This window comes from Daphnia pulicaria, chromosome 7 (assembly GCF_021234035.1).
Source record: "Daphnia pulicaria isolate SC F1-1A chromosome 7, SC_F0-13Bv2, whole genome shotgun sequence".
Taxonomy (NCBI): Eukaryota; Metazoa; Arthropoda; class Branchiopoda; order Diplostraca; family Daphniidae; genus Daphnia; species Daphnia pulicaria.
In genome coordinates, this window is record NC_060919.1 from 3,803,603 (window position 1) to 3,831,383 (window position 27,781).

Genomic DNA, 27,781 nt, shown 5'->3' on the forward strand with positions numbered 1-27,781 from the left:
CGCATAACAATAAACAATTGTAACATTGTTTTCCCGCCTAGTAGAACAGCAGACGCTTCCGATGGTCAGGATCGTAAAATCGTACTGTGTCAACCTTTCTGTAAGCTGCACCTGTACTAACTAACTAGTGTGAAGCCGCTTCGATACACTTGGCCTCAGCTGACTAATCAAATGACACCGATAATAATAAGCAACGATACTGAAAACATAGTTACACTCGAGGCGTAACCGCCATGATGGACGCAGGGTCTGCTGGGGAACGTAGATTCGTTTCTACGGGTAGCGGCGGGTAAGCGGCCAATCGATCCGGGGAACGGAAGAAAATAACAGCAACGCACCGCCACGTCACGATCAAGTCTTTATTCAAGCGTTCACACACGACACATACACGCAGCGGCTACCAGTAAGATACTTCACACTGCCGGAGCAACACCCGAGCAGAGGTTTCAACCCCGACAGCAAGAATAAGACTGGTTCATCGTATCGCAGAGGCAAATATTTATATGAACGTAACAAGGTCAAGTAAGGTAGAAATCTCGGTGGGTTTAAGGTGTGAAGAAGGGTAAACTTGGATTTTCAAGGTTTTACAAGGTTAACCTTCGGTTGAAGGCCGTGGGAATTTGGATCGCTCTTGCTCCGTTTATTGGGAATCAGCGGATTCTCACATAACTATCCGTCATGTTAGATTGCGTCCCGCAATCGCTATCGACACGTCCTCCTTTTCTCTGCTTACCGATTCGATTACTTTTTTCTTACCCATATAGTAGAACTTTTTTTTTCCAGGTACCCATTAGGTTACGTTCGATATGGCATAAGATTGTAATAGTGGGGCTCGCCCTTGAACCGTCCGCAGTGGTTGAAAAGTTATCGAGGGTTTTTTTTTTCGTTACGTGCCCGTTTTTCCCTTACGGCCAAAGAGGGAGGTTTAGCAGGGATCCGAGAAGCGTAAAAAAGAGAGAGAGTGAGAGAGGGAGGGAGAGAGAGAGAGAAAAAAGACATAAACTTCATCGTCATTGCGTCATTGGTATGTGCACAACAAAAATTAAACATGTGAAATCATTTGAGCATGTGGGTAGATTTTTTTTTTTTTTTTTTTTTTTTTTTTTTTTTTTTTTTTTCATTATGTTGTTCGGTTCGCAAAGGCAAATCAGGCAATCGCCACTGCAGTTAACGATGCCCAATTCCCCCTGTTACTTCGCAACATGATTCGCAGCCTTTCATTGATTTAGCAATAGCGCAGCTTGTTTTTTCCGTGCCTCCTGATCGGTCACCGCCGTACTGTTGGCCGACACAGTCAACAGCGGCCGATCCGTCGGCGGAGCCCCTGATGGAATGTTGATTATGTTGATTGGGGAATTTGCTGGCTGGCTGCTGACGGTGTTTAATCCTATTTCGACGTCTTCACGTCTGAGGGCACTAGTTGCTACTTTAAATGGGTTACAATATTGAAATACAGACAAACACGGTATGAATCTGGTAATCATGGAGCCTAATCCGCAGAACCTGAAGACGACGGCTAGAAGTAGTCCAATTCCCGAAATTGATCCGAAATTTTTAATCCAACTTCCCATTCTGGATAAGAATGATATGTGGGGTGCGTCGTGGCGACTTAGCAGCACATTACTAACGTGCCGATTGCTCGTGAAATCAGCGGAATGTTGTTCTTGAACGGCTGCCAATATATCTGCCATTGCGGCCGCGGGACTCATAGGGTTAACCTTCAGAGCCGGGTGCATGTGTAAAAGGTTTCCCAGCGACGCATCGACTTTATATGGCATTGTGCCAATCAATTTGTCCCCTTGCACGAGGACTGATGGCAGCATCGGGACCCAGGTCCCGTTTTTGAACGTATGCGATCTTCCGTTAAAATTCACGAAGTCGAAATGCCAATAGCATTCGGAGTAATCCGTGAGCTCCCATCCTTCCACACTAATAGTGAAATTTTCGTGCCGAGGTTGTGGGCCGCAGTTGGTGATTTCCGTCGTGAACGTAATGTTTTTTGGGTGGCACTGTAGAACGGCTACATCTTTTCCCACCGGAAGGAGTTTATAACACTTAGGCAGATTAAGATAGCTTGCCGCTATCCATCCGTTGTATTGCGCAGTTGCGATCGCGTTGCGATGAGTTATTTCACGCAGCTTGCACTGTAATTCCCGCACTTCTTTTGCGACACTATTGGACATTTCTACTGCGAAGTCCCGCATGTATTGTGCGTGCGCCGCCGAGTCAATTTCGGCGCGGAGCACAGAAGAAACGTTTTCGAATTCCATTTCTGACTTAACTGCACGGGTAGAGTTATGAATTGGGTACCAGGTTGTCACAACACGGTCCATTCCCATCACTGCTTTAGCTTTAGACATATTAGCGGGAATACCGCACACTCTGACGTCCACGTTCTTCACCATAAAATCCATCTGTTTGCGGGAGTCGCGCAGTCGCAAAACGTCTGGAGTTGTGGTATTGTATAGTAGTCCGAGCCCCTCTTCCACTAGCCTGGCCTTACACTTGCCCAATTCCCTCAGGGAGTTATCCCAAACTATTGTCACAAGGTTATGGGATAGTGAACCATTGGCCGATCCCGAAATATCTCCTAACGGCGAACTGATGATACAGTCGGTGCATTCCGTTTCCAGAATCACTTCCTCCAGGCGACAGTTGATTATGGAATCGGTGTTGGTTCGTAACCAACTACCTTGAACATGGGCCGATTTTTCTAAGGCCCACTTGTTAGAGCCGAGGTTGTCCATCGGCGCTCCGTTGCAGAGGCGTGAGTCTCTCATTTTTCGGCACTGGGCGCTGGACACTTCCAAGGGCGTGCGGCTTTCAGTTACGGAATCCCATTGCAGAAAGTCACGATATACTGTTTTCGACATCCGCCACATGCTACACGTGTGCCCGATGAATCGCTGAAGGACCGGAAGGGTGGTTATTACTTTATACATCACAGGAGTTGGTGATCCTGGCTTGACGAGGTGTTTGCAGTCCTCGTTGTCGAATTTAACGAAGCCCTTTCTTGCCGCCTGGCTGCAGTCGCAAACGGTCGTTTCGAACGCACTAACGGTTCCGAGCGTGAAAGCTGCAAGGAAGATTATAATTCTAGAAAGGACAAAAAGAAAAATTTATATATATACACCAAAAGTTCTTGTTTTTTTTTTTTTTTTTTTTTTTTTTGTTAAAATTCTCGCTGTCGAATTTTTGACCATGGTCGCAATCCGGCTGGGCGGTCTGGCTTGGGACCAGGGGGCTCCGTTGGCTCTCTCCTTTTTCTTCGGGGAGGAGCTACGGGAAACCCGTAGAATGGTTCCGTGATATCTGTTAACCCCGTCTCTTCCGTAGCCGGGATTGCACGCTGAGCGTCAGGTTCAATGTTCGCTCCTTTTTCATCGTCATTTCCCTCGGTCCCTAGATCCTCCGGTATTGCCAACGTGTCCTCCAGGTTGCCATTATTAATTCGCACATCTTCAAAATGTGGGACCGGGTCGTCCTTCCATACCATCGATTCCAAGAGAGGCTTAATTCTATTGGAATGGTATAATTTTGAGGCGCCCCCGGTTGTTGCCTGTATCTCCACCGTCCGATTATTGTGAACCTTGGTTACCCGATATGGGCCTCGGAAGCGGGGATACAGTTTTTTGCTTATACCAGGCTTTACTGCACGGACGTCTAACAGCACCTTGTCTCCGACTTGATATTCGAAATCCTTTGCTCGCTTGTCGTATTGTTTCTTTTGCTGACGCATTGCTTTCTCTAAATTCTGCTTGACCAGTTGGAATGCGTCAAAAAGACGTTTCATTGTCAAACTTTTGTAGTCTTGTGGTGTTACGAGTTCTTTGGAATACGGCGTTAGAAACATGTCGATCGGCATCACTGCATCACGACCGTGATTAAGAAAGTATGGTGTTTCCTGAGTAGACGAATTCACGCTGTGACGATATGCAAACGCAACATGCCCCAACATTTCTTCCCAGTCATCGTACCCATCCTCGGTGTATTTCCTTAACATTTCCATCATTGTTCTATTGAATCTCTCCGTGAGACCGTTCGACTGCGGGTGGTAGGAAGTGGTGGTACAATGCTTTATTCTCAGGGCTTCACATAGATGTTTAAAAAGTGCCGACGTAAAGTTGGTACCACGGTCCGTGACAATGACCCGAGGGGGGCCGTGATAATTTATAATTCTTTCAACTAGCGCTTTACACGTAGATAACGCTGTTTGGTTCGGAAGCGCAACTACTTCCACCCATTTAGTAAAATAGTCGGTTATTACGAGTATGTAGCTATTCCCTTCCGTTGACCTAGGGCTAAGTGGGCCCAAGAAATCAAGGCCTAGCCTTTCGAAAGGTCCCGCAGCGGGCTGGAGAGAAAACAGTGTTGCCCGATTCTTTGATTTTCTTTGTTTATCACAAACTTCACATTTCTCACAATATGTTTTAACATCATCCAACATGGAGGGCCAATAATACTTGTCTCTTAGTTTTTGGCAAGTTCTACGATACGCCAGATGGCCTGATAGCGGAGAATTGTGGTACTCTTCCACGAGAGCTTTCCTTAAGGTGAGCGGGACCACAACCTGCTTCTGCGGAAATGGTCTTCGTTTCTCAGATATCGGTGCCTGTAGTCTGCATAAAATATTATTCTCTATGAAAAACACGTCTATTTCCTTCGCCCAAATCGGCATGATCCTATGATTCTCGTCCCATAATATTCTATCTTCCATATACGATCTAATATCCTGGCATAACGGATCGGTATGTTGCTCCCGAATTATATCGTCCGCGGTTTCTGGTTGGATCTGGACCGATGCAATAGGGATACGGGATAGGCAGTCTGCGTTCTCATTCACCCTACCAGGCCTATACTGTACGGTGTATTTTAAATTCCCTAGCATTATTGCCCAACGGCCTAGTCTTCCAGTTTCATCCTTGAACGTCTGTAGCCATTGCAATGGCCTATGGTCACTTATAATCGTGAACGGTTCATCCTGCAGATAATATTTAAATCTTTTTATGCCGAAGATCAGGGCAGCCGCCTCTTTCTCTATCGTTGAATACTTTTGTTCTGTTTTGTTGAGATGTCTACTAGCATAAGCGATCGGCCTATCCTTTCCGTTAACATCTATTTGAGATAGAATGGCACCCAATCCGTAGTCACTGGCGTCAGTGAATATAACAAAATGCTTCGAGAAATCTGGAAAAGCCAACACTTGGTCCGATATGAGACGGTTCTTCAATGTTTCGAATGATGATATTTCGTCCTGGCCCCAATTAATTAATGTTTGCGGTTGTCCTTTCGCCTGAATGATAAGAGGATGTGCGATGCTCGCGAAGTCCTTAATAAAGCGTCGATAGTACGACGCTAAACCGAGGAACGATTGTAGTTCACGGACAGTCCGTGGTTGGGGGTAATTCTTAATCGCCTCTACTTTAGAGGGATCCGGCGCTATACCGTCGGCGGAAATCACGTGACCTAGGAAATCGACTGATGTTCTGAGAAATTTACACTTTGCTAGCTTTAATTTCAAATTTGCATCTTCCAATAATTCAAACACTACCCTAAGATTCTGAACATGTTCTTCAATCGATTTTGCAAAAACAATTATGTCGTCAAGGTAAACCAGACAAATTTTCCCTATTACTGATTTCAAAATAAAGTTCATGACTCGCTGGAAGGTTCCAGGAGCATTCGTTAAACCAAAAGCTAACCTATTCCACTCGTAAACATTATTCTCTACTACAAAAGCGGTTTTCTCCTTCGATTCTTCCTCTAATTCTATTTGCCAATATCCCGAGGCCAAATCCAATGTAGAAAAAATTTTTTGCCCTACTAACAGATCGAGAACGTCGTCGATCCTTGGCAATGGGAAGGAATCCTTTTTAGTGATCCCATTCAATCTTCTGTAATCAACACATAAGCGGGTTTCTCCCGATTTCTTTTTTACCAGCACGATCGGTGCTGCCCACGGTGACAAAGACGGCCTAATAATTTTATTTTTGATTAACTCCTGTATAATTCCATCCGCAACCTCCCTTTGACGCGGAGAGTTACGGTATGGCCGTAAGCGGATTGGCCCGCGCCCCTCTGTGTTAATGGTGTGCTTAACCACCCCTGTGCAACCCAGTTCCTCGGTTTTAGACGCGAAAATGTGATTCTTTTCTGTTAGAAGGTCCTTTACCAGGACACTACCCTTTGGTGGAAGGTTTGATAAGACTGAGTCGAAGATGGCTGGGTCGACAAGTTTAGTAGTCGTGCAGGCCGCTATTGTCTGGGGTTTTTTTTTCACTTCGAATGAGATCTTTCCTATTACTTGAAATTTCGGGAGTGTTATCCTACGATTTGTTTCATTTACCAACACGATTTTGAATAGCCCTTTCCGTTCATTTTTAGTCACCAGAGGGTCTACGCGGATTCCCTTCGGAAGTTCCGGGGCCGACCTAAACATACAGACAACATTAGGGGGCAGATTGCCATCTTCCCCTTCGCTTTCCACTATTTGTGCAGAGTGCGCGGGAATTTTGATTTTTTCCTGCGATACTACAAGTGGTTGATACGGGAGGTGATCAGCCTCCCTTATTCTGTAAATGGAGCGTTCAGATCCGTCAAACATAAACCTATGCTGGTAGAGCGCGTCTAGACCTAGTACGCAACTCTCCGCTATATCATCCACAACAATGAATGACTGCTCTAAGTTTTCCGGATTGCTCTCCCCTACAACTTGAAAACATACTGTAATTGTTCCCCTGGTTTTTAGACGTCTGTTGTTTATATCGAACAGCTCCACCGCTACCTCTGAACTAAATTTCCCTACATCTTTCCCTAATTTCCTATAAAAGTTACTACTTATTAATGATTTACCTGCCCCACTATCAAAGAGAGCCTCGACTTCTACCAAACCAATTTTCACAGCAACCTTAGGTGGTTGAAAACTTCCTTGCACGCCTTTTACATATTGACGGGGCTTAGGACCAATTCCACCGTTCGGCCCATCTTTTCGATCGGTGGTTATCCGTTTAACGCTTCTTCCGAAGCGCTATGTATTCCCGTGGTTGCCTGCGCTGGATGTTGGGAAGATTTCTGTCTCCAGTTTTGTGACTGAGGCCCTTGCTGTGGGCGAGACCCTCCTGTGCACTCGAACGATTTATGCCCAGGATTCCCACATTTGAAGCAGTGTACAGAGTTTTGGCTTCTCAACACGAGACATTCGTTTGTAGTGTGGGTGCCATATTTGTGCAATGCACAAAACTTTTGTTGGTCCCCTTCGAACGTGACATTCCGGGGAGTAGATTTCTTTTGCATCTCCTGTAGGTCCTTTCTTAATTCTTCCTGTTTTTCAGCAGTTTTGTCTAACTTATCGTTTAATTTTCTCAGGGACTCTAGTATACTGTTATCCGTTCTTGTTGGGGTCGGTGAGCGCGTTTTTGGGAGCATATTAATAGCATTGACTAATTCCCTCTTTTGGCGAGCTTCCCTCTGTTCGATGGCTGTGTCATGGCGCTCCGCGGCCTCAATAAGTTGATCAAACGACGTAAATTCTAGGCAGAGCAGGCGGTCCTGTAAGTCGGCGGAGAGGCCATCTAGAAACTTGTGTCGGCTAAACTGTTCAATAGTTTCCTGATTCTTCCCGTTAGAAAGTGCTGGGTATCCTCTCCGTAAAAGTTTTTGTACTCTACACGCAAAACTCCTAATTGATTCCCCCGGCTCTCTTCTACAGTTGTCGTATGATGTTTGGTACTTATACTCGATGTTCTTTCCCATAAATCTTTCCTTTAACGCTCTTTTTAAAGTGTTGTAACAGCTGGCCTCCACCGGGTGATCTAGCCTATATTGTTCCACGAAATCTCCTGCAGGCCCCATTAATTTTGAAACTAAATACTTTATTTTTCTGGAGTCCTCAAAATCCCCAATATCCAGCGTGTTTTCGAAGTGTCGGACCCACGCTTCAAAGTCCATTCCATCCCCTTTGTTTTTAAATACGTGAATTTGGGACAACAATTGCGCACCCTGCTTATCTACATCGCTCAACTTGCGGTAGGAGGTTGTGTTGTTTTCCCCTACCCTTAAATCTGTTTGTACGGCCGCCGTACTTTGATCAACCTTCGCTTCCGTATTCCTATCAATTGGAATTGTCTGGCTAGAAGCCGTGACTGATGGCGCGTTTGGTTGCCAACAAGAATTTATTTGTGCATGAGGGGTTGAGGTAAATCGAGGACCATTCTGCTGGCCCGTTTCCAAAGCGCGAGATGCGGCTAGTGTTGCCAACTCGGGGGAGATATTCTGCCTAATCAACGTTTGATAGATTGTGTTAAACTGAAAAAGCCTGGACTCTTGATCGTCCTGTTCCCATGGCCGGCAAGTCTGGTTATCCATGACGTCCACCTCTGGTGTGAAAGAAACCCTCTTCGGAACTGAGGAATGTTCGAGCGGAACCTTAGGTGTTTCGTGCTTTTCCGTATCTGGTTGCGGATGAGACTCGTTTTCTTCAGGAGGCGTTATATTTTGCCCCTCACTGTCTCCTTGATCAGCTTGTTCAGACTGCGTTGGCGAAGGTGTGCCCTCCTCCACTGTTGGAATTCCCTCCTGTGTCAAGTTGTCTAATAATACTGGCGAGGGACTTGGGAAACTAATGCTTTCGGGTGGTGTAAAAAATGTTGTGAGACCCAGAAAATGAAAAAACTCTCTTGGTGTCGCGAAATTTCCTTTAAATTCCTCAAGCGCTGCCTCAACTGATAATTCAATTGTTTCGTACGCTAATTCCGTTTGCTTATTAAGGTAGCGCAAAAAAATTATTTCATGTACAATTTCACTCCGCGGAACGCGTTCCAATGGTAAGTCAGCGTATGTGTTATAAAAATGTCTATTTCCGGTGATCTCAGCTGGCAGAACGGAAGGATCAAAACACAGCAAAGTTGCGTTTTCCCAACGTGTCGCCTGTAGTTCGTCTTCTCTTTCCTGCTCTATTCTCCGTCCTACTTTCAAATCCACAATTTCTGCCTGAATGAGACTTGTTTTGTGTCCACTTGGAACTAAAGAAGCAGCCGCTTCCTGAAGTGAGGGGGCAGACGGGACAACAACGGAGGCGGGAGGGGCTGGCTGCTTAGGAGATTGTGAGTTTCCCCTTGTGACGCCAAACGATAACCAGGGGTGGTTTGCCTTTTCGGGTGACCTATTTTTTGGTGATATTTTCGTAGCGGCCCTTCTAGCACTCTCTAAAAGCTTCTCCCATACTGGTTTTTGTTTACCCCCGGACGCCATGAGCGATCATGACGGAAAACAAGGTCTAGAGCCGGAATAATTTCCCGACTGTAATCCGTAAAATACAAAATTTCCTTCAAAACGTTACAGAGGGTTAAAAGGTTCGTGACCGCTGCCACCAAATGTGAAGCCGCTTCGATACACTTGGCCTCAGCTGACTAATCAAATGACACCGATAATAATAAGCAACGATACTGAAAACATAGTTACACTCGAGGCGTAACCGCCATGATGGACGCAGGGTCTGCTGGGGAACGTAGATTCGTTTCTACGGGTAGCGGCGGGTAAGCGGCCAATCGATCCGGGGAACGGAAGAAAATAACAGCAACGCACCGCCACGTCACGATCAAGTCTTTATTCAAGCGTTCACACACGACACATACACGCAGCGGCTACCAGTAAGATACTTCACACTGCCGGAGCAACACCCGAGCAGAGGTTTCAACCCCGACAGCAAGAATAAGACTGGTTCATCGTATCGCAGAGGCAAATATTTATATGAACGTAACAAGGTCAAGTAAGGTAGAAATCTCGGTGGGTTTAAGGTGTGAAGAAGGGTAAACTTGGATTTTCAAGGTTTTACAAGGTTAACCTTCGGTTGAAGGCCGTGGGAATTTGGATCGCTCTTGCTCCGTTTATTGGGAATCAGCGGATTCTCACACTAGTAACATGTTGTGATAGTAGCCTACTAATTATTTGTGTAAATATAGCACTGCAAACAGTAGGTTTATTTTATCGCCTCATGGCTACAAATAATGACGAAAATGTTTACAATTTAAGGTGCATCAAGTAATGCAGCTGGTGGCCTCGTCCACTCGTCCCAATGTTGAATGGCGGCCATTACAAATCTATCTGATACGCCAAGGTTTATTTGTTTATTCTACGGTCAATTTTTCCATTAGTTTAACAGAAACTCAACTTACTCTGACTTGATCAACTCTTTACGCCTTGCAGCCCTTGCTGGATCAACCATGCAGCAGAATGGAATGGGCATGCAGCCCTTGTTGCATCATCCACCACCCCATTCCACTGATGACACCCATTCTGGCATACACCTTTTGTTGTTAATGTTGTTGTTGGATAATATTCATGAGAATTCGTTTCTATTCATGTACAAGGTATTTTTAAAATATGGTCTTTATAACATTAAATTCATATATACTGATAATCGCTTTTCATCATTTTTAAAAAAATTTGACATTCATAACTTTATTTTGATGGGTGAATGGAGTATGTTGAATATTTATTAAGTCATGTTTACACCACCCCATTATACCATTTTACTTTGACTCTCAAATATTTGATTTTGATTACAATAGTGGAGACAAGTGGAGACCATTCTGAAACATTTCTGTGGAAACCTTTCAATTAAGGTAAAGTGGAGTATCCTAAGTATAGTAAACTAGGAAACTGTGTTACATTGTAGGATTATTATAGGTTTGAAAAGAAAAATTAATTTGAATATTTGTGATAGGGTCAATTTCTGATGAACAGGAAAGCCCCATCCGGTTGAGAGATGCCAAATTCAACTTTGATAATAACCATCCCCAGCGGTTCAAGCACTTGCACCACCAGTACTAGTGGGACCACAACCACCACGCCACCTCTTGGTCAAATGCCTCTGCACCACCACCGTGTGCACCAACAGCGCGTTTTTGCGGATGCACACACACTACCATGCCCTTTTCTGATGATGTTTCGTGAAATAGGTAAAATCTCCTTCGAAACACTCGTGGAACTGAACGGCATTTGCTCTGATTCAGTAAGTATCGATTTAGTTACAATTAGCAGCGCAATAACCAGTGTAGCACTATTCCGATGCGCCACGTGCAGTGCAACCCAAGTGTTTGCTATTGAAACAGATCGACCGGAAATTAAACCATGTTTTTCCATCAGTTAGTATAGAACTTATTCTATTAATAGTATCAGTTCATGCTGCGTCAACGTAGCTACCGATCTATGACTTCATCTTCATTTAGCGACATGTATTGATAGTCCTAGTTATATATCTGTTTAAACATGCAGAGCACAGCACAGCAGTCAATAACTAAATAACGACCACACGGCTAATCAAAATGTCTGAAAATATTTACTAATAAGGTTCATCAAGTATACGGTATGGATGCCCACGCTGATCCGCCCTTGTATAATGGCCATCACAATTTTGCTTTATAACCTGCTAAGAATTCTAGTCAACTCGTTCTGTGCTATACAGTACTTTAACTTACCAAGGCTTTAACTTGTAGCTGCCTCTATTAATTGTAATAGCAGTTTTAACGCTTTACTACCTTCTATTTCTGAGATACAGCTTGTTTCAATAATACTAATCAATTTTGAAATTGAAATTCATTAATTCATGTAAGTTAAGGCATTTGACTAATACGATCTTCAACTTTACTTCATATCATAATCCTTTTTGATCATTTCTATTTGAATATCGAAGATATCTTTCACCATGTTAGCGATGTTGATTCTGTCGCTTTTATACTGTGACGCCCAAAACGTAAGTTTTGGTTACAACGACGATGGAAGCCAATTGGACAGCGCGGAGTCTTTCTGGGGAAAACTCTTAAATAAGGTAAGTGACGTGTGAATCAGAAACTGAAAAAAACCTTCTTTGGTTTGGATATCAAAATTGAATTTGAAAATTTATTTAGGCTCGATTGCTGATGGACGTCGTCATCCTGCTGACGGTCAAGTTGAAAGGCCAGTATTAACCTATTTTTTATAGTGACCTTGTTTCCATCGATGAACGGCAGATGGGTGAATTTAACGGCTGTGCAATTAGCGGTTCCACTAGTAGTAGCAGTTCCAGTGGTTCCGGCAGTTCCAGCAGAAGCAGTAGTAGCAGCTCCAGTACAAGCAGTAACAGCAGTAGCAGCCTGTCCAACTCCACCAACTGTACTAGAATCTACGCATCACCTAAGTGCGTATGTTACAGAATAACTTACCTTAACGGCGTGTGTGGTCTGTCACTACCTTTGACAATACCTCTACCAATTGTACTATAATTGGCTAAAAGCCTAAACAGAAGTAAAATTTTAAGTATAACATAGTCATGAACCTTTAGTAGTATACTAAACAGAGTGGTTTGATTTTGAACGGCGCGCTAGATTGGTAGGTTTAAATCTATAACCGGCTTTCTTGGAATCGTTGCTGATGGAGAAAATAGCTGTTAACTCTGCTGTAAATGTTGCAACTCGATCTGGCGCTGGTTATTCAAACTGTTGCTGTTTCGGCGTTATACGGCTGTTGCTGCTACTATATTACGACCATCTCCACCCGGCGGCTGGATTATTGTTTGGATGCGACGCTTGTTGGTGGTTATGTGGTTGACCAGCCTATCGTAACGACGAGGAAAAATAAACAAATAGAAATGGGAGACACCTTTGGCGCTCTTTTGAAGACGTCTTTTACTTTGCGGGAAACTCCCTGAGAAAACATTCGAGGGTGACTGGGGACAAAGCATCCTTTGATTTAACGCGCCGGCAGTACACGCTCTAAAGTGAAGGTATACGCAAGCGGTGCTAAGCATTACACCTCATCAATTTCAAATGAAAACTTGAAGTTACAGCGAGTTACAGGATTTTACATATAGAAATGTGGTTATTCTCTTATTCATCCTAGCGGTTTTGTATTTGTGCTTTTATCCTTTGAATTGAATAGAGACCCACAAATTTGTTTCTAGACCGGTATATTTTTCAATAATAGTCTCCAGATCCCGCCAGAACCCCCGTCTTTGACACAGTGAGTTTCCGGTATAGAACCCGTGTTGCTGTAAGGTTCTGTGTAAAAGACAATGCTTTACTGGTGTAAGAATGCTCAAGTTTTCTGGCTTTACAACTAGACACATCGCGAAATTTAAACTTTCCACCATGAAGTGGATACAATTCTCGTGTATCGTTGGTAGTATCCTGTTTTTAACTTATGTTGTTGCATTCCCAACCGCAAACAGTTCAAGGACGTCCAAACTTAATCCAGGTATAGTATGACATATTATAAATGAAATTATTTATGTCTATCCGATTTCCGTTATAATTTTATAGTTGCAGCTGTTTATTGTTCGGCCCTAAATGTATTTTTAGCCGATCTGACTTCTTGTTCCAACTTTTATTCTTGCACCGCCAAACGATTGGTCATCAGGATGTCGTGCGGATCCGGAACTTACTTCGATCCGACTGTGCTCATATGCGACTGGCCGGAAAACGTCGATTGCGGTGTCCATGGTGAGAATAAAAATGAGATATTTGTATTTTCTTTGGTTATACATTAAAACTGAATTATCAAGCACCAGGAAATGATGATAACAATTTTTTCAAAGAAGTCAGCAATGGGCGAGACAATGGACAGTTGGCAGAACCACCGGGTAAATTTGACCAAGGAATGGATACACCTGAATTTCGCCGAAGAATAACATCATCGGATGCCCGACTTCTTGGATTACATTTAAATTTGCTATCTTTATTGAAAAGACCAGTTGGTAATAGTTTTTCCATTCTTTTTTCTTTCCTTATATTGTGTTTATGTTAATTAAATCCTTGTCCATAAGTTAATTATTATTATTATTATTTATTTATTATTTTTCCGAGGGTGCGCTAGGGCCAGAAGTTCCAACCGGTTCACCTGGAAAACTTAATGGAAAATAAAAAAAGATTTTATGCGATTTTTATATTTAGTTCGTTATGGTTGTATCAGTTAACTCAGCAAACTGTATCTTTTATAAGTTTTGAAAGGAATTTCTGTCAATGGTTCTGCATGTGATGTGTGATGATGGAATAGTGTGAGGAAATATACATGAGAATGCCCTCTCCGATTTTACCTGGAATGGCCTTCTACGATCGCTATGCATTTTTCGAAGAAAGAACTTGGAATTTCGCTCATACTTTGTATCTGAACGAATATAATTCTTTTCAATAATAAAACACGATCCAGCGGATATGTTGAGCGGAAGGCCGAACTGGTTTTTGAGGTTTCGAGCGATTTGAATTAAGGAACGATGATATCTATCGATATTTAGACATCGATCCATCAGTGTGTATGGGGATGAGAGATACAAGTGCCGTCTGCTTTTGTTGTTTTTGTCATTTCGTTTCCGAAAATGCTGAGATCGAACTGTCGAAGTTAAGGAATAGATAAGAAACAAAAGGGTTTTGAAAGAGAAAAGAAGGTGACAAGAAAATTTCAGCAACAGGTAAGTGATGTTTAATATTTTATAGTTTGCTGCTAAAATGTCTTCATCCATCCGATCGTTATTGAAAATCTCTGAATCCCTTCCCTCCGTAAACTGTTGACCTAGTAAGAACTGAAATCGAGGAAATTATATAGATTTAACGTCAATTTATTCTGTTGAGAAACCCATCGAAAACAAAACACATGTTTCGTCTGATTGTTGAACACAGTTTGAATCTGTGTTAATTAAGTCCATGAAATATCTAACCATCTTGTGTTCTGTTATGTGGTAGACATTGTGAGCAAAAGTTAGATCATGTGGGTGACGATTATGAGTACCCCCCTACTTGAGGGGGGTACTTAGTACTTAGTACTTATTACTTACGAGTGATATTACTTCAAAAGAATTTCATTGCCATTGATCCATTTGATGGGTTTCGTTTTGGTACAATGAAGATTTCCCAATAATTTTTTACAGTTGTAGGTGGTGTGGAATTGAATTTACTATTGAGCACAGCTGAGCCAGGAAGCCAGAAAGTATCTTTAAAAAACAGCTCTAAAGCTTGTCATGGGGCCGGGGGGATTTCTGTACTTTCAGGATATTCCCCAGAATCAAACCATTGTTACAAAAATAGCTTTCTGTTACAAACACGTGTTGTGGTAGAGTGCATTGACTGTGACATCAGCATCCGTATCGATGTACGCAGCAGCAGCATACAACTATAGAACGTAATTACTCGCCTCAGTGATGGTGGGCATAGGACTAGATGTGACTGACTAAATGTGACTATTCCAATGCGCCATCTGCAGTATATAGGTGGATTGAACCTGATCATTCGACAATTCAAATGGCTTTCTCAGCCTAGTAAAACAAATTCTATAAATAGAGTCGATTCGTAGGCTGATTGCGTTAGCATACACACCGATGTCCGTTGAACTGAAATGTAATTAGAAACTTTTATGTTATAGTCCTATTTATATGTTTGTACAGGAATAGCATAACACGACAATAATTAACTAAAAAACGGCCACAAGGCTATTTTTAACATAGCGCAAACGTGTACGGATATAATTCAGTATTCCCACGCCGTTCCAACATGAAATAATCGCCATTTCAATTATGCCGTATAAATGCTAGGATTTCTAGTTCACTTTTTTAGTTCCAAACAGTACGTCGTCTCCTTTGGACATTCAGCTGATCAAGTCTTGGGCTTTACTGCTACCTATTTCTTTGCTATTGCCATTCAGAAATATTTCGTTTTGAATAGTTCCACTTTTACAAGGTATTTGAATAATACGATCTTCAACTTTTTTTAATTATAATTATAATTATTTTTGTTTTTTTAATAATTTTATTTCGTTAGAATGTCGAGAAATTATTTCGTATTGTTAGCGATGTCAATTCTTTCGCTTCGTTACTGTGAGACGAAAAACGTTGTTTTCGGTTCCAACGATGGAAGCCATTCGGATGAAGCGGATCATTTTACCGGGGGAAAACTTTTAAAAAAGGTAAAATCAGAAACTGTGGAAGGCGCTAGTATGCATAGTAAACATTAGTCAGTAAACTAAACGGTTCAATGTTTAAATCTCAAAATGTTATTTAAATATTTTTAGCCTCGGTATCCATGGACCATCAAAGACTCCGCTGATCTGATTGGAAGACCCCAATTGAACTTTGATGATGATCTTGTTACCATTGATGAACGACAGAGTAATGGATTTAACGGCTCATTGAAAGGCGACGAAGCCATCAACCGTAACAGAAGTTGTGCTGTTGCCAGCAGCGTGCCATGCAGTTGCGTCAGTGAGACAGGCGCATGCACGTGTACTAACATCGCTTGCGCTTGCATCATCGCCCCCTGTACCATTAACTATTTTACTGGTGGTAGCACTTTTAACAGCACCCGTGCTTCCAGCTCTAGCGGTTCCAGCTCCAGCGATGGAAGCAGCAGTAGCGGAAGCACCAGCGATGTCAGTAGTACTAGCAGTACTAGCAGTAGCAGCCTATCAGTCTCCACCGTCTGTACCGGAATATACGCAGACCCTCCATGCACCTGCTACGTCAAAACATGCGTTAATAGTAATCCGTGTAGTAACACTACCCGTCGCAATACCGTTGCACCCTGTCCACCATAAGTTTAAACTTATACCAGCATCATTAAGAACTACTAAGATCCTGTAAGAAATAAACAAAATTTAACCTAGAACCTAAAGAATAAAACAAGTAATAATAACTATAATAAGTAAATAAATGTCTTTAAATGTCGTCTTCTTTTTCTTTGTATAATGTATACATATTTCCAATTTCCAAGGAAACAATGAGGACTATAATTTAAAAATACACAGTTAATAGCAACAATTTCTAAGAAGAATAACAAAATTATTCTTTATGCGGTAGGATACGTCCAGATACGTCGACCCTCAAATCCAAATTTTCATGTGAATTTTCAGAACCAAGAGTTGGTAAAAAAAGACTGTTATTCAATTAACAATTGGCGCATCAAAAGTCAGAATTTTAAAAATACAGGTATTATCAGTCAAATTGTTTTTAATCGTATAAGCTTATACTAAATTTAATTAAATTTTAATAGAATGGCAAAGATTTGTTTCTTCATGTTAGCGATGTTGATTCTTTCACTCTTTTACTGTGACGCTCGAAACGTTGGTTTTGGTAACAACGACGATGGAAACCAGCGGAATCTTTCAGGGAAAATCTTAGAAATAAGGTAAGTGATGTTTGATTCAGAAATTGGGAAAACCTTCTTGATTTTTTAAAATTGAAATTGAATTTCAACATTCTTCTATAGGCTCGATGGCTGATGGACATCGCCATCCCTGTTGATCCAATTGAAAGGCCTATATTCCTTTTTGCTGGTGACCTTGATACCATCAATCAACGAGTGGTGGATGGAATTAACGGTCGGTTAACAAGCAAGATCACCAGTCGTAACAGTAGCTGTGCAGTGGCCAGCGTGCCGTGCAGTTGCGCCAGTGACACAGGCACCTGCATCTGTACCAGCACCGATTGCACTTGCACCGTCGCCCCCTGTACTTTTAACGCCGTTATTAGTAGTAGCACTTCCGATGGCCTCCGTGCTTCCAGCTCTAGCGGTTCCAGCTCCACCGATGGAAGTAGCAGTAGCAGTAGCGGTAGCAGTAGTAGCCCTAGTAGCTCCAGTACTAGCAGTAGCAGTGATCTATCCATCTCCACTGTTTGTAGAGGAACAACCGCAGTACCTCCGTGCAGGTGCTACGTCACAACATGCACTAATGGCGCGTGTGAACCTCTCAGTAACTATGTCAACCCTTCTGCCGCTTGTACTGCTTTTTTGTCGGGCTAAAAGCATCGGAGTATTTATAATTGATAAGCATAATGTATCAGTTGAAATCGTTCAGAGAAGAATGTTTAGCCTAGAAAACCTAAAATATAGCCTACAGTAAAATAATGTTCCTTGATGTCGTCCTTGTGATCAATGAAAAAGACTGCACTTATGTAGCATTGATACAGTAATAAACAACAATAAATGAAGATACGTGTTTTTAATTTTTATTGCCAAACTTCAAGCGAACCTTCAGAATCAAGCGTGATGGGAAAGAGCAGCATTGTTTATTTCTGGAGGGTCTGACGGTTTCGGTCTAAAAGTATTTATTGGCAGATTTCGTGCAAATTTTTACTTTTATCTTGCTTTGGTAGGGGGGCTTTTACCCTAGTTGTATAATATCACGATCCGTTCAACGGAGCGGATGTCAAGTGCGGGCGTGTAAACCGCTTTTATCGTTTTTGCGGTTTGGATTTATGGGAGGCGCTTTCGATTTCTCAAGACAGAGAGAACAGTGGAAAGCTGGAACACAGTCTTCACATTAGGTTAGACCCAAATTGTTTATAGATGATTAAAGAATGCATCAATTATAGTGAGTAGAATGCAATGGTTCTGTCTTCTCACTTCTGTGTTAGTTTTTCTCGGCGATTTTTTTTTAAATTTAATTTTTAAAAATACATCGTCGTTTCTGGAACGTTGCCATCCGAATCGAACGATTTTATTAATTGTCGTCTGCTTCATTGTCGCGTGGGTGCTGGTTGTTTACTGTTTACACAGTACGACATGGCTAAAATGGTTGTTCGATATTGTATTATTGTTTTATGGATTTTTTGTTATTTAGACCGCAAGGCAAAGTAGAAATGACACAGACAGACAGTGATTTTGTTGTTCAAGATTAAATTATGTTGGTGTCGGGCAGAAAGTGCAACAAATTTTGAGAAAACAGCCAACTGTGTTTGTTGTTATTTGAATTAGCATTATTAATGAGGATCTGATGGTTCATAACTGCAACTATTACCTCAAATGCCCAATAACTGTGACAGAATCAGTTTACTTCTATGCACACCCGCAATTCACTGCTTCATAAAAATGTGTTTTTTGTAATCATTGCAAATTATTTTCATTTATCTGTTAACTTCTTCATTTATTCACAGATTAGCAAAGGCCAAAGGGACAGCCCACAAATATAGAATGCACCACATTACCACATATTCAAATATTTCAAAACAGATGTTGAACCTGTTCAAAGTAAACTCTTGAAAGGAATGCTGCATACTTCAATTTTGTTCAACCTCATGAGGTCACACTGTTTTACTACATTTATCATCATTAAAGTTGTGTTATCATTACCTTACTGTGGGAGCTAAAGCTGTCTTTTCTGTAGGTCTGAACAGGCAATGAGACGGCAGTTAGGCATCAACGTCTGCACACATCAGTGAGACCTGTGAGTCAAGTGACAACATTTCAGTTGTTTGCACATTGTTTCCCCTTGAGGAGAACATCAAAACCAGAAATGGATTAACTTTACTTTCTGTTCCATTTGGATCCGAAAATCGATGTGAGTCAACGATGGATAACACTACCTTTAATTAAGGTTTGATTTTCTCAACGTGTTTTCTCTCTTAAGTTTATTTGAAGTCTATCTGTAAGGCTATTGTATTCAATGTATGAGATCACACAGTCATTGGTAGTTCAGTTTTCCAAATGCATCCTTTGACGTAGACTTGAAACCCTTTTGTCTCTTTCCAACTTAAATGATCTTATTTACAATAAAGCTTGAAATATTTGTTAGATCATAATTCAAATATTACTTTTTTAGAGCTAGTACCTTACTTACTAGTTATATTTAAATGTGATTTTGTGTTGTGTCTATTGGTCAGTGTTTTTATGTTCAAAGTAATTCAATTGCAGTTTTAGAACTCCAAAGACATAGAGTTTTATTTTCGCGTAGTGGAGTTCTATTGTCGGGCACTGGAGTTCTATTGCCGGGTATTTTTAATAATATTTAAAAAAGGAGTTAATTCTTATGTCTTTGGAGTTCTACTGTCGCATGCAAAGAATTTTTTTTTACGTTAGGTTTTTTAAATATTATTAAAAATACCCGACAAAAGAACTCCACTACGGGACATTTAACTCCAATAAATTCTTGAATAAATTCTTTAATTATTTTCATGATCAACAATAAAACTCGATAGAATTTTAAATATCTCAAATGTCCGACAATCCATCCATCCTTGATTCCTTTCCGTTTACCGTAAAGTCAAACATGGTAATCGTGGAGGAATCTTTTGGCTCCGTCAGTAGGTGGCTAAATCAAGTTGTCCCCCAGCCGCCAGATGACGCGAGTGTCTTTGACAGGACGAAATATTCGCCATTCTGTAATTCTGTTCCGAAACGCCAAGTGAAAAGGTATTCCAAATTCGTTACGGAATTGCGGTGTCGATCTACATTTTCAATTCGATCAACATTGAAATTTAATGGTAAATTCTAGTTCGGATTTCTCAAATGTAATTAATCCTAGACGTTGCTGTGTGAATTTACAGGCATTCTTGCATATAATTTCCACTTGGCCAAATAATCGATCACGTGGACTGAAACTGCTTTCCATTTTGCAGAAATATCGTCCGTTGTTAGCTGTTCCTGTCGGATGTACGTATCATCTCACGCCGAACACTACAGAGGTATTAGAGAAATTTTGTTGATCAATTTCCCTGTAATGATGCTTTAGATTTTATTAGTTGGTGTTCAGGTTGGAGATCCTGTTGCTTAACTGTTGCAGATTGTGAGAACTCGAAAAATTCGGAGCCCCATGGCTGGCATCATGGCCACAGTGGTTTTGTTGCAGCCAGCTGGTGAAAGGTGTGATCGAGTCAAGTTGAGTTGCAGCATGCTGCCTGCAGTTTATTGAGCTGGTGTTATCCTGAAGTGTCATTGCCGGAAGACTTTTTGAAATGGTAAGTTGATTGAATTTATTGGTTGTAACTTGGGAAGTCTTGCGTCTTTTTTTTTAAAATTCAACTGACAAGTAAACTCTGATCTGATGTAGACAATAAGTGGTGCTATTTCTTGCTTCCAAATAATAGTTTCTGTGAAAGATTTCGGATAGCGATCAGCTTTCTTTGAGTTAACAACTTTCCTTTGATCAAACTAGAACAAAAATGTCCACTCTGATTGCAAACTTTGTCTATACTTAGGAATTAAATGTACAGAATTCTCTTTTCCTGGAATTTAATCTCCATTTAAAACTTCAATTGCCAATGGTCTTGGAAAATGTCTGATGTCATTTGTTTTACACGATTTCTTTTGCATCTTATGTTTGATCATGGAAAATAATATTCCCTTTTCCCCATAGGACTTGGTGATACTTAAACTATGCCTGTGTAGTTCAATGTGCAGTGGTTTTGCCGCCTGTTTCCAGTTGAGAGATGTGATTATGCAGCTGATACAGGAGTGAAGAAAGAGAACTGAAGTAGCTGTGCTGGTGTTCTCCTGAAATTGCTGTGCCACAGGAGTTGCAGATAGTGTTTGGATTCTCATAGAAGTTTATTTAAAGAGTCTGGAGATAATCAGCCACTTCTGCTAATAGGCTAACTTGTGTGAAACTTCAAAGTTGTAAGAAATATACAAGTCAAGTGTTAAACATGATTTTATTATAAGTTTTATTAAAAGTAAAAAGGAATTATTTTATTGTCCCACCTCCACCCACAATTCCACCATATTTTACAATCACATACATACACTTAAGTTAACCTGTTGGCTGCCACGCCATACAAACCGTAGGTTGTTCTCTACTCTCTACGCGTCATGTCTGAAGGATCCATGACCAAGGTGGGACTTGCCATTGCTGACAAGTCACCGCATCGACAAGGGGGAACTATGGTGCATTGCCTAATAGGCTTGCCTTGCGGCAAATTTTGGGCTTGGCGACATTCCGACCTCGCGGCATGAAATCCACGAGGCCGACCAGCGCGGCCCGTGCAAAGGAGCTAGGGGAGAACAAAGGCGTGGCAGACAACGGGTTAACTAACACAAACAACAACATATTAACAACAACAAATGATGATCCGCGCTGACTTTTGGTGATACCGGAGATGTTTTAGTGTTCATCTTCTCGACGTCTCCTCTGCATTACCTGAATAAAGACAAAACAGTCGTTATTAAGTGAAATTCCAATAAAAGTTACATAATACAGATAGAAACAATAGTCAGGTTTCTTGGCACAAAGATTTGAAGATGCAATTTTTAAAACTTAAAATCAAGCTTGCAATATTGAGAATTGTAAACAGAACAAAGCTCACTTGCTAGTTTTTTTTAAATTTTCCGGAAGTATACCGGAAGTAACCACAGCACCTCAACCATAGAGCTGTCGTCAAATTAAACCACATATTCGTGATCTCCATGAAATTTGGAGACGATTGCGTGTGATTTAAACGAAATCCAAAATTTGGCCAAAATAGAGAATTTTCCTGAACTATAGTTCAGGAAAATTTTCAAAACCGGAAGTACGAAAACGTACAAAAAAATACATGAACTTTACCACAAATTGGACGAGGATCACGAATTTGTGGTTCTTTTGTGCGTCGAATGAATATTTACTGAACTACTGACTGAAATCAGAAAACCGGAAGTAGAAAAAAAAACACATTTTTAAAAATCTAACAAGTGAGCTTTGTTAGGGGAATAGTTATCGTCAGTTTTCACTACAAAATTTCCACACAACAGCTGCCCATAAATGTTTAAAGAGATTTGAAAGTAACTGAAACTGACTGTTTTGACAACTGACAATCATCGAAAGCCATCTAGCGTTAGAAAAAGAAACATCTAAGTAAAACTTTTTTAGCGCGCAAGTAGGGCCTGATTTCGGAATTATTACAGACACAAGTAAGTATACTATTAGAATAGATAATCTACGAAAATAAGTAAATTGTCGGGTACCTGGGCATAATCCCGTGGTGAGTGACTGCAGGTGTGTAACAGAGGCACGGAAGCGACGGCTGAAGTGTTCCAACTCGTCAGTGAAGCAAGACAAGTTGTATTTTTGTGTACAAAGCGATGAAGCAGAAGCTGGAAAAGTTTACGCCGGGAACATAAGGATGGAGCAGAACGTTGGTCATGGACAAAAGCCAGCGTTGGCTCAAGAATATTCGTGCCAGGACCACACGATTCCACAAAGAAACTGTGTGCTCTGTAAAAAAAAATGTTTTACATTAATGAAAATTTAAAATGAATAAAGCATATCAATCTTTACCTTTTCTAAGAAGCAAACTGAAAAGTTCATGATGACAAAACCGTAAAAATGGAATTCACAGCAACCAACAGCATTACTCCACATGTTGAGATAAATTTCCTGATGCTAAAGAAAGTGTCATGAAGTATTGCAGTAGCGTGGTGATAGGTGGTTAATGTATGCCGCATCTTCTCGGTCATTACCTAAATGGCTAAATCAAGAAACAAAATGAAAACGAAATTTAAATTCAGTAGGTCATTGCCTTATTTTGAAGTGACAACCAGACAATTGGTCTTATAGGCTTTTAGGCCATATCTAAATAAGAAACCAACAAAATTTTTAAATTGCTATCAGGATGAAAACTTCTATAAATTAAATGTAAATACAACTTCCATTTATGATAGCATGATCACAACATGAACCTCTTTTTTGGTTGTTGAGAAACAGGGAGATTCAAGGGTGGCAGACAACGGTTAGCAAACAAGGAATCTTGTTAACTGTATAGTCCTTGTCCTTTTTGAACAAAGAGAGTTCAGTAACATGATAAGTGAACTTACACATGAAATAAATCGATCAGTTATCCAAGGCTCTCTAGAAAATGGAATGAGAGAATGGTCCATTCTGGGGTTGGTGATCTATTAAGTCCAATAGAAAAAGCCAATAATTAAGATGAATCCTAATGAAACATGAGAAGAATTTAGGTTTCAGCATGTAATAAAGCTAGTGTTGGTTGTTACCTGTATAATTTTAATTTTGATGGCACATTCAGTAGAATAGAATGAATTTGAACAAAATAGTTAACTGTCGGCTGCACGACCTTCACGTTTCATCAGATCAGACTGTAAGTTGATGAAAAATCTCAAGGTTATCCAACATGTACACGGAATAGAACTCATCACCGACAAGTTACAGACGAAGTTACACAAGTTTACCTATGAATTCATTGGTAATTTTCGAAGAAAAGATGGCTTAACTTTTGACAGCAAACCGCCATAGGGTAACTGACACAATCGACACGCCATCTATTTGACACGTCTCAAAACTCAGTAGTTGAAGCACTGGTCTAACCTACTCACCGAACTTGAAAAGCGCATTTTTGTTCGCTAAGACTCAACAGTTAGCATTAAATCTTGAGAACTGGGACAAAGAATGAAGCTCACTTGCTACTTGCTAGTTTCATGGTAATTTTCGTGTCATGCTAGAATCAGCTGATGACGAACCCACCTTTCGGTAAAACTCTCAACATTCATAAATGATTTTAATTGGCGCCGATTGATTTGTAAAGATAACAGTGTTCATGGTCATAGTAATAAATAAGAAATGTACATTTATGTCCATATGTCCATTCAGATTACGAATGAACAATTTGGAAAGTGTGACCTAATAGAACGATTTTTTGTTAATGCGAAGGAGCTGGGGCCATGTAGGCTGGAGCTTTGTAAGCAGGAGGGGAGTAATACGGAGGTGAGTATACTGAGTAAGCAGGAGAAGAATAAGCAGGAGAAGAATATCATTTATATGCTGGTGGTGAATAAGCTGGAGCCCTGTACGCCGGAGCCTTGTAGGTCGGAGCCTTGTAGGCCAGTGCGGAATAAGACGGAGCCATGTACGAAGGGGCCAATGGATTGCCACAAGCCACCACCACGACGGCAGCCAAGAAGCGAAGTTCATCATCGGCATCTAGTCAAACAAATTTTGAAAAAACAAAAACAGAAGGTGAAACAAGATCCGAATCGGAAGAAGAGGAGTACTTACTTTACTTCTGTATTTCATGGCGTCAGTTTCAGTTAATTTCTTTTCACATGTATTTTAAGACTGTCATCGGAAGTATCTATGGGATAAATTTGGGTGATAACTGAAGGTCATGAAATATTTAGTTTATTTGGACGACAGCTCAAAAGGCGCTATCGCTTACTTCCGGTATACTTCCGTAATATCCTATGTAGAATACTTCCGAGACAATTAAAGGGTTATAAGGATAGGTTAAGTTATGACTACTTCGACTAGTTCGTTTCGTTGACATCACATTTCTCTAATTATCTTGATTTTCAAACCATCCGAGTGATAATTAAAACGATAAAAGTAAAAATTCAAAATGCCAGCTCTAGCCAATCAACAGCGCATTTGCTATTTCTCAGAAACTCATTTCAAACTTTTAGAGGTGGACGTTAAATAATGAGTATTGATTGACTTATTTTTCTGAAAATAAAGTTCTTAATTATTACTAGTTATATAGCCACTGTAAAGAGATTAACGGATAATAGTTAGCTGGAAAGGCAAACGTCAAAATGCCGTAGCTCAGTAGAATAGTTTTTGATTCATACGATTGATTATGGACAAGAGATCCTGCATAGAATACGTCCGGTAAACCTATGGGATTCGCCCTAATACTAAAAAACACTTACTGTCGCGCTGTCCGACCTTGGATTTCTACTGTTAGCCATGTAAACAAGGTAATAACATGCATACAAGACGAAAGAGTATAAATACTTTGGCTGTCAGTCAGTTCCGATATCTTCAACCTGTAGCTTATCCAGCATCTCCTCACTTTCTTCACATTCGTTTCTTGTCACTTTCCTGTCAAAGGTAATTATTTATTGGATTATACCACCATAATGTTTATTTAATTTTTTTTGTACTTATTATTTATTGTACAAATTTACTTTTCAATTTCGTCAATTTCTTTCCGAGTAGATGTCGTTGATGAATTTCGCCGTTTGCTTCTTGGCTGCCGTTGCGGTGGTGGCTGGTAATCCAGGATACGGATACAAACCAATGGCTCCTGCGTACACTCCTCCTGCATATTCTCCACCTGCATACAAAGCTCCTTTGTACATGCCTCCTGCTTATACTCCTCCCGCTTACACACCTCCTGCTTACACTCCTCCAGCTTATACTCCTTCTGCATATTCTCCACCTGCATACAAAGCTCCTTCGTACATGCCTCCTGCTTACACACCTCCTGCTTATACTCCCCCTGCATACAAAGCTCCTTCGTACATGCCTCCCGCTTACACACCTCCTGCTTATACTCCCCCTGCATACAAAGCTCCTTCGTACATGGCTCCAGCTTATTAAGTTTCTGTTAAAAATTGAAGTATCCTAAAACGTTTTATCGCCATAAATAATGCTTCTTTTCGGCCGCTCCTTTAGAAAAAAATTTTAACATTAAATTCGATTCAAAATAAATAAATTATTGATTAACAAATCTTGTTTTAATGCCTCGTTTCAATAAATACGTTTTCAGGAAAATTACCGTTCCGTTGCAACCTTCCTTCCCGTGGGGTTCGATACCTACAGTTCGGGTTAAATGTTTCCTTTACTACAGATAAGTGTTAAACTTCGTTGGGTTATGTGTGCTACTACAAAGATAGTAGACGAGTGGTAAGAAAAAAATTAAAATATTTCTTTTTTTTTACGTTATGACAATCCTTTACACTATTTGTTAACAGCACAACGTAGCACGTCCATATTAAGTGATAAAGAGAGCGCGGTGGAGACGGCTTTTCATTGTTTTGTGATCTTGTCAGCTAAAATTACCAACGTGGTATAAGCTGGTAAAATTGTGTGCACTTAATAATGTTGGGAGTTAATTTAAGACTGAATCAAATCTAATTTTGCCACAGGATACTTTCCTAATATTTTTGCAGTTCAGTTTTCTTTGGTTTTCTTGCATCAGGAATGTGAATGGACATTGGAGCCTGTTGGCATGAGTTCAACAACAAATACCTTCAAGCACAAAGTATTTCAAAGGACAGCAATTAGAACTAATGAGGAGGAGGGATAGAATCAAACACTTATTAGTTGAGATTTTGAAATACTTAAGTTGATCAACATAATTACTTTTTCTGTTTTGAAGTACTTTGGGAAAATGTATAGCAGTTTCAGGCCAAATGGTCAGATGGAATTGCCAAGTATAAATTGTGGGCTGTTTGTTACCTGTAAATTCACCACACAAAAAAATTACATTTAATAATAATAAGCCTAATTAATATAAGCAGGAATTACCATTTAACCCATTTATATGATGAAAAATGTCACAGGTTAAGCACACCGACCAACCACACACCCACAACTACATTGCTGATAACAATAATTCATATCCTAGCCTCCTAGGTCCTGAATAAAATCAAGAAGGGTGTTTAACTGTTAAGAATAACAGCGGATGTGTACAGGCCTGAATACCATGTACTGCACCCTACTCCAGTGGAATGATTCCACCAACAGTAACAACTTCATGAAAATGAATTTACCAAATTTAATAGAAATACAAGTTGAAGTTCATCCTGTACAGTTATTCTTTAGAATTGGCAAATTCAGATGTTAGAGATGAAATGATGAAAAATACAGTAAAAAGAGAAAATCACGTTTTCATCATTCTGAAATATCCAACATTTGAGATTCGTTTGACGTTAATGTTAAAGATATTTTTACGTTTTGCAACTTTAGTGATTGGCATTATTTTTATTAACAATTATTATAATGGAATATGGAATGGTTACGCAATGGTATTCGGGAAGAGAAAGACAGAAGAATCGACGACCATTGATGAAAAACCATGCGGGAACAAAGCATACGAGTCGACGAATATCCAATATGGCAGTTTTGGCTTGGCATACGAGACAGTACATGATTTCTCCACTAGGTGTCTGATGAAATAATAATGGGTAATGGCGCTCTGTTCAAAAAGTAATACCAAAGAAACTGCTTTAATCATGACTTCATGATGATTCGAATCAAACGCATTTAATAATTATAATTCACAGAATATTTTGTACGTGAATAATACATAAGCAAAAGAAACATTACTTAACAG

At 40.5% G+C, this 27,781-nt stretch overlaps 4 protein-coding genes and 3 long non-coding RNA genes across 10 annotated transcripts; 5 read left to right on the plus strand and 2 right to left on the minus strand.

Annotated features, from left to right (window-relative positions):
- The first annotated feature begins 40 nt into the window (after window positions 1-40).
- LOC124350161 lies at window positions 41-10,901 on the plus strand. Its single transcript, XM_046801202.1, has 5 exons — window positions 41-100; window positions 10,030-10,114; window positions 10,204-10,367; window positions 10,569-10,622; window positions 10,724-10,901. Exons 1-5 carry the CDS (start codon window positions 62-64, stop codon window positions 10,760-10,762), a joined length of 381 nt encoding a protein of 126 aa, XP_046657158.1. The 5' UTR covers window positions 41-61; the 3' UTR covers window positions 10,763-10,901.
- An 803-nt stretch (window positions 10,902-11,704) lies between these two features.
- LOC124348510 lies at window positions 11,705-14,067 on the plus strand. The gene is made up of 7 exons (XM_046798736.1): window positions 11,705-11,827; window positions 11,907-11,959; window positions 12,038-12,175; window positions 13,097-13,230; window positions 13,296-13,475; window positions 13,538-13,729; window positions 13,839-14,067. Exons 1-7 carry the CDS (start codon window positions 11,705-11,707, stop codon window positions 13,883-13,885), a joined length of 867 nt encoding a protein of 288 aa, XP_046654692.1. The 3' UTR covers window positions 13,886-14,067.
- Window positions 14,068-14,340: 273 nt separating this feature from the next.
- On the plus strand, window positions 14,341-16,659 carry LOC124349925. 3 transcript variants are annotated; one of them, XM_046800864.1, is made up of 4 exons: window positions 14,341-14,440; window positions 15,579-15,701; window positions 15,783-15,927; window positions 16,033-16,659. In XM_046800864.1, the coding sequence occupies exons 3-4, from the start codon at window positions 15,784-15,786 to the stop codon at window positions 16,552-16,554; spliced, it is 666 nt and encodes a 221-aa protein (XP_046656820.1). In that variant the 5' UTR covers window positions 14,341-14,440; window positions 15,579-15,701; window position 15,783; the 3' UTR covers window positions 16,555-16,659. The 3 variants fall into 3 exon arrangements, with proteins under 3 accessions (XP_046656820.1, XP_046656821.1, XP_046656819.1); XM_046800865.1 differs by having other exon boundaries at window positions 15,589-15,701; XM_046800863.1 differs by lacking the exon at window positions 14,341-14,440 and having other exon boundaries at window positions 14,466-15,701.
- A 359-nt stretch (window positions 16,660-17,018) lies between these two features.
- LOC124350063 (cell wall integrity and stress response component 1-like) lies at window positions 17,019-17,947 on the plus strand. The gene is made up of 2 exons (XM_046801074.1): window positions 17,019-17,144; window positions 17,226-17,947. The coding sequence occupies exon 2, from the start codon at window positions 17,238-17,240 to the stop codon at window positions 17,757-17,759; it is 522 nt and encodes a 173-aa protein (XP_046657030.1). The 5' UTR covers window positions 17,019-17,144; window positions 17,226-17,237; the 3' UTR covers window positions 17,760-17,947.
- Window positions 17,948-18,500: 553 nt separating this feature from the next.
- Window positions 18,501-21,337, plus strand: LOC124350302. 2 transcript variants are annotated; one of them, XR_006920701.1, is made up of 6 exons: window positions 18,501-19,038; window positions 19,123-19,332; window positions 19,999-20,218; window positions 20,282-20,419; window positions 20,477-20,692; window positions 21,091-21,337. It is a non-coding gene; the product is annotated as an uncharacterized LOC124350302 (long non-coding RNA). The 2 variants fall into 2 exon arrangements; XR_006920702.1 differs by having other exon boundaries at window positions 20,354-20,419.
- A 218-nt stretch (window positions 21,338-21,555) lies between these two features.
- Window positions 21,556-23,514, minus strand: LOC124350332. The gene is made up of 4 exons (XR_006920785.1): window positions 23,388-23,514; window positions 22,987-23,176; window positions 22,674-22,923; window positions 21,556-21,870 (listed from the first exon to the last, which is right to left on the minus strand). It is a non-coding gene; the product is annotated as an uncharacterized LOC124350332 (long non-coding RNA).
- Window positions 23,515-25,404: 1,890 nt separating this feature from the next.
- LOC124350319 lies at window positions 25,405-27,553 on the minus strand. Its single transcript, XR_006920757.1, has 6 exons — window positions 27,468-27,553; window positions 26,974-27,084; window positions 26,809-26,904; window positions 25,985-26,732; window positions 25,629-25,849; window positions 25,405-25,542 (listed from the first exon to the last, which is right to left on the minus strand). It is a non-coding gene; the product is annotated as an uncharacterized LOC124350319 (long non-coding RNA).
- Window positions 27,554-27,781: the final 228 nt, after the last annotated feature.

Bases quoted from the DNA above. Each gene is read 5' to 3' on its own strand.
- LOC124350161 (XM_046801202.1), top strand. From the start codon at position 62: ATGGTCAGGATCGTAAAATCGTACTGTGTCAACCTTTCT. The intron at 101-10,029 runs GTAAGCTGCACC...TTACAATTTAAG, and splicing joins CGTACTGTGTCAACCTTTCT to GTGCATCAAGTAATGCAGCT. The intron at 10,115-10,203 runs GTTTATTTGTTT...TACGCCTTGCAG, and splicing joins AATCTATCTGATACGCCAAG to CCCTTGCTGGATCAACCATG.
- LOC124348510 (XM_046798736.1), top strand. From the start codon at position 11,705: ATGTTAGCGATGTTGATTCTGTCGCTTTTATACTGTGACGCCCAAAAC. The intron at 13,476-13,537 runs GTGAGAATAAAA...TGAATTATCAAG, and splicing joins CGTCGATTGCGGTGTCCATG to CACCAGGAAATGATGATAAC. The intron at 13,730-13,838 runs GTAATAGTTTTT...TATTTTTCCGAG, and splicing joins TTTATTGAAAAGACCAGTTG to GGTGCGCTAGGGCCAGAAGT.
- LOC124349925 (XM_046800863.1), top strand. From the start codon at position 15,550: ATGCTAGGATTTCTAGTTCACTTTTTTAGTTCCAAACAGTACGTCGTC. The intron at 15,702-15,782 runs GTATTTGAATAA...TTATTTCGTTAG, and splicing joins AATAGTTCCACTTTTACAAG to AATGTCGAGAAATTATTTCG. The intron at 15,928-16,032 runs GTAAAATCAGAA...AAATATTTTTAG, and splicing joins GGGGAAAACTTTTAAAAAAG to CCTCGGTATCCATGGACCAT.
- LOC124350063 (XM_046801074.1), top strand. From the start codon at position 17,238: ATGGACATCGCCATCCCTGTTGATCCAATTGAAAGGCCTATATTCCTT.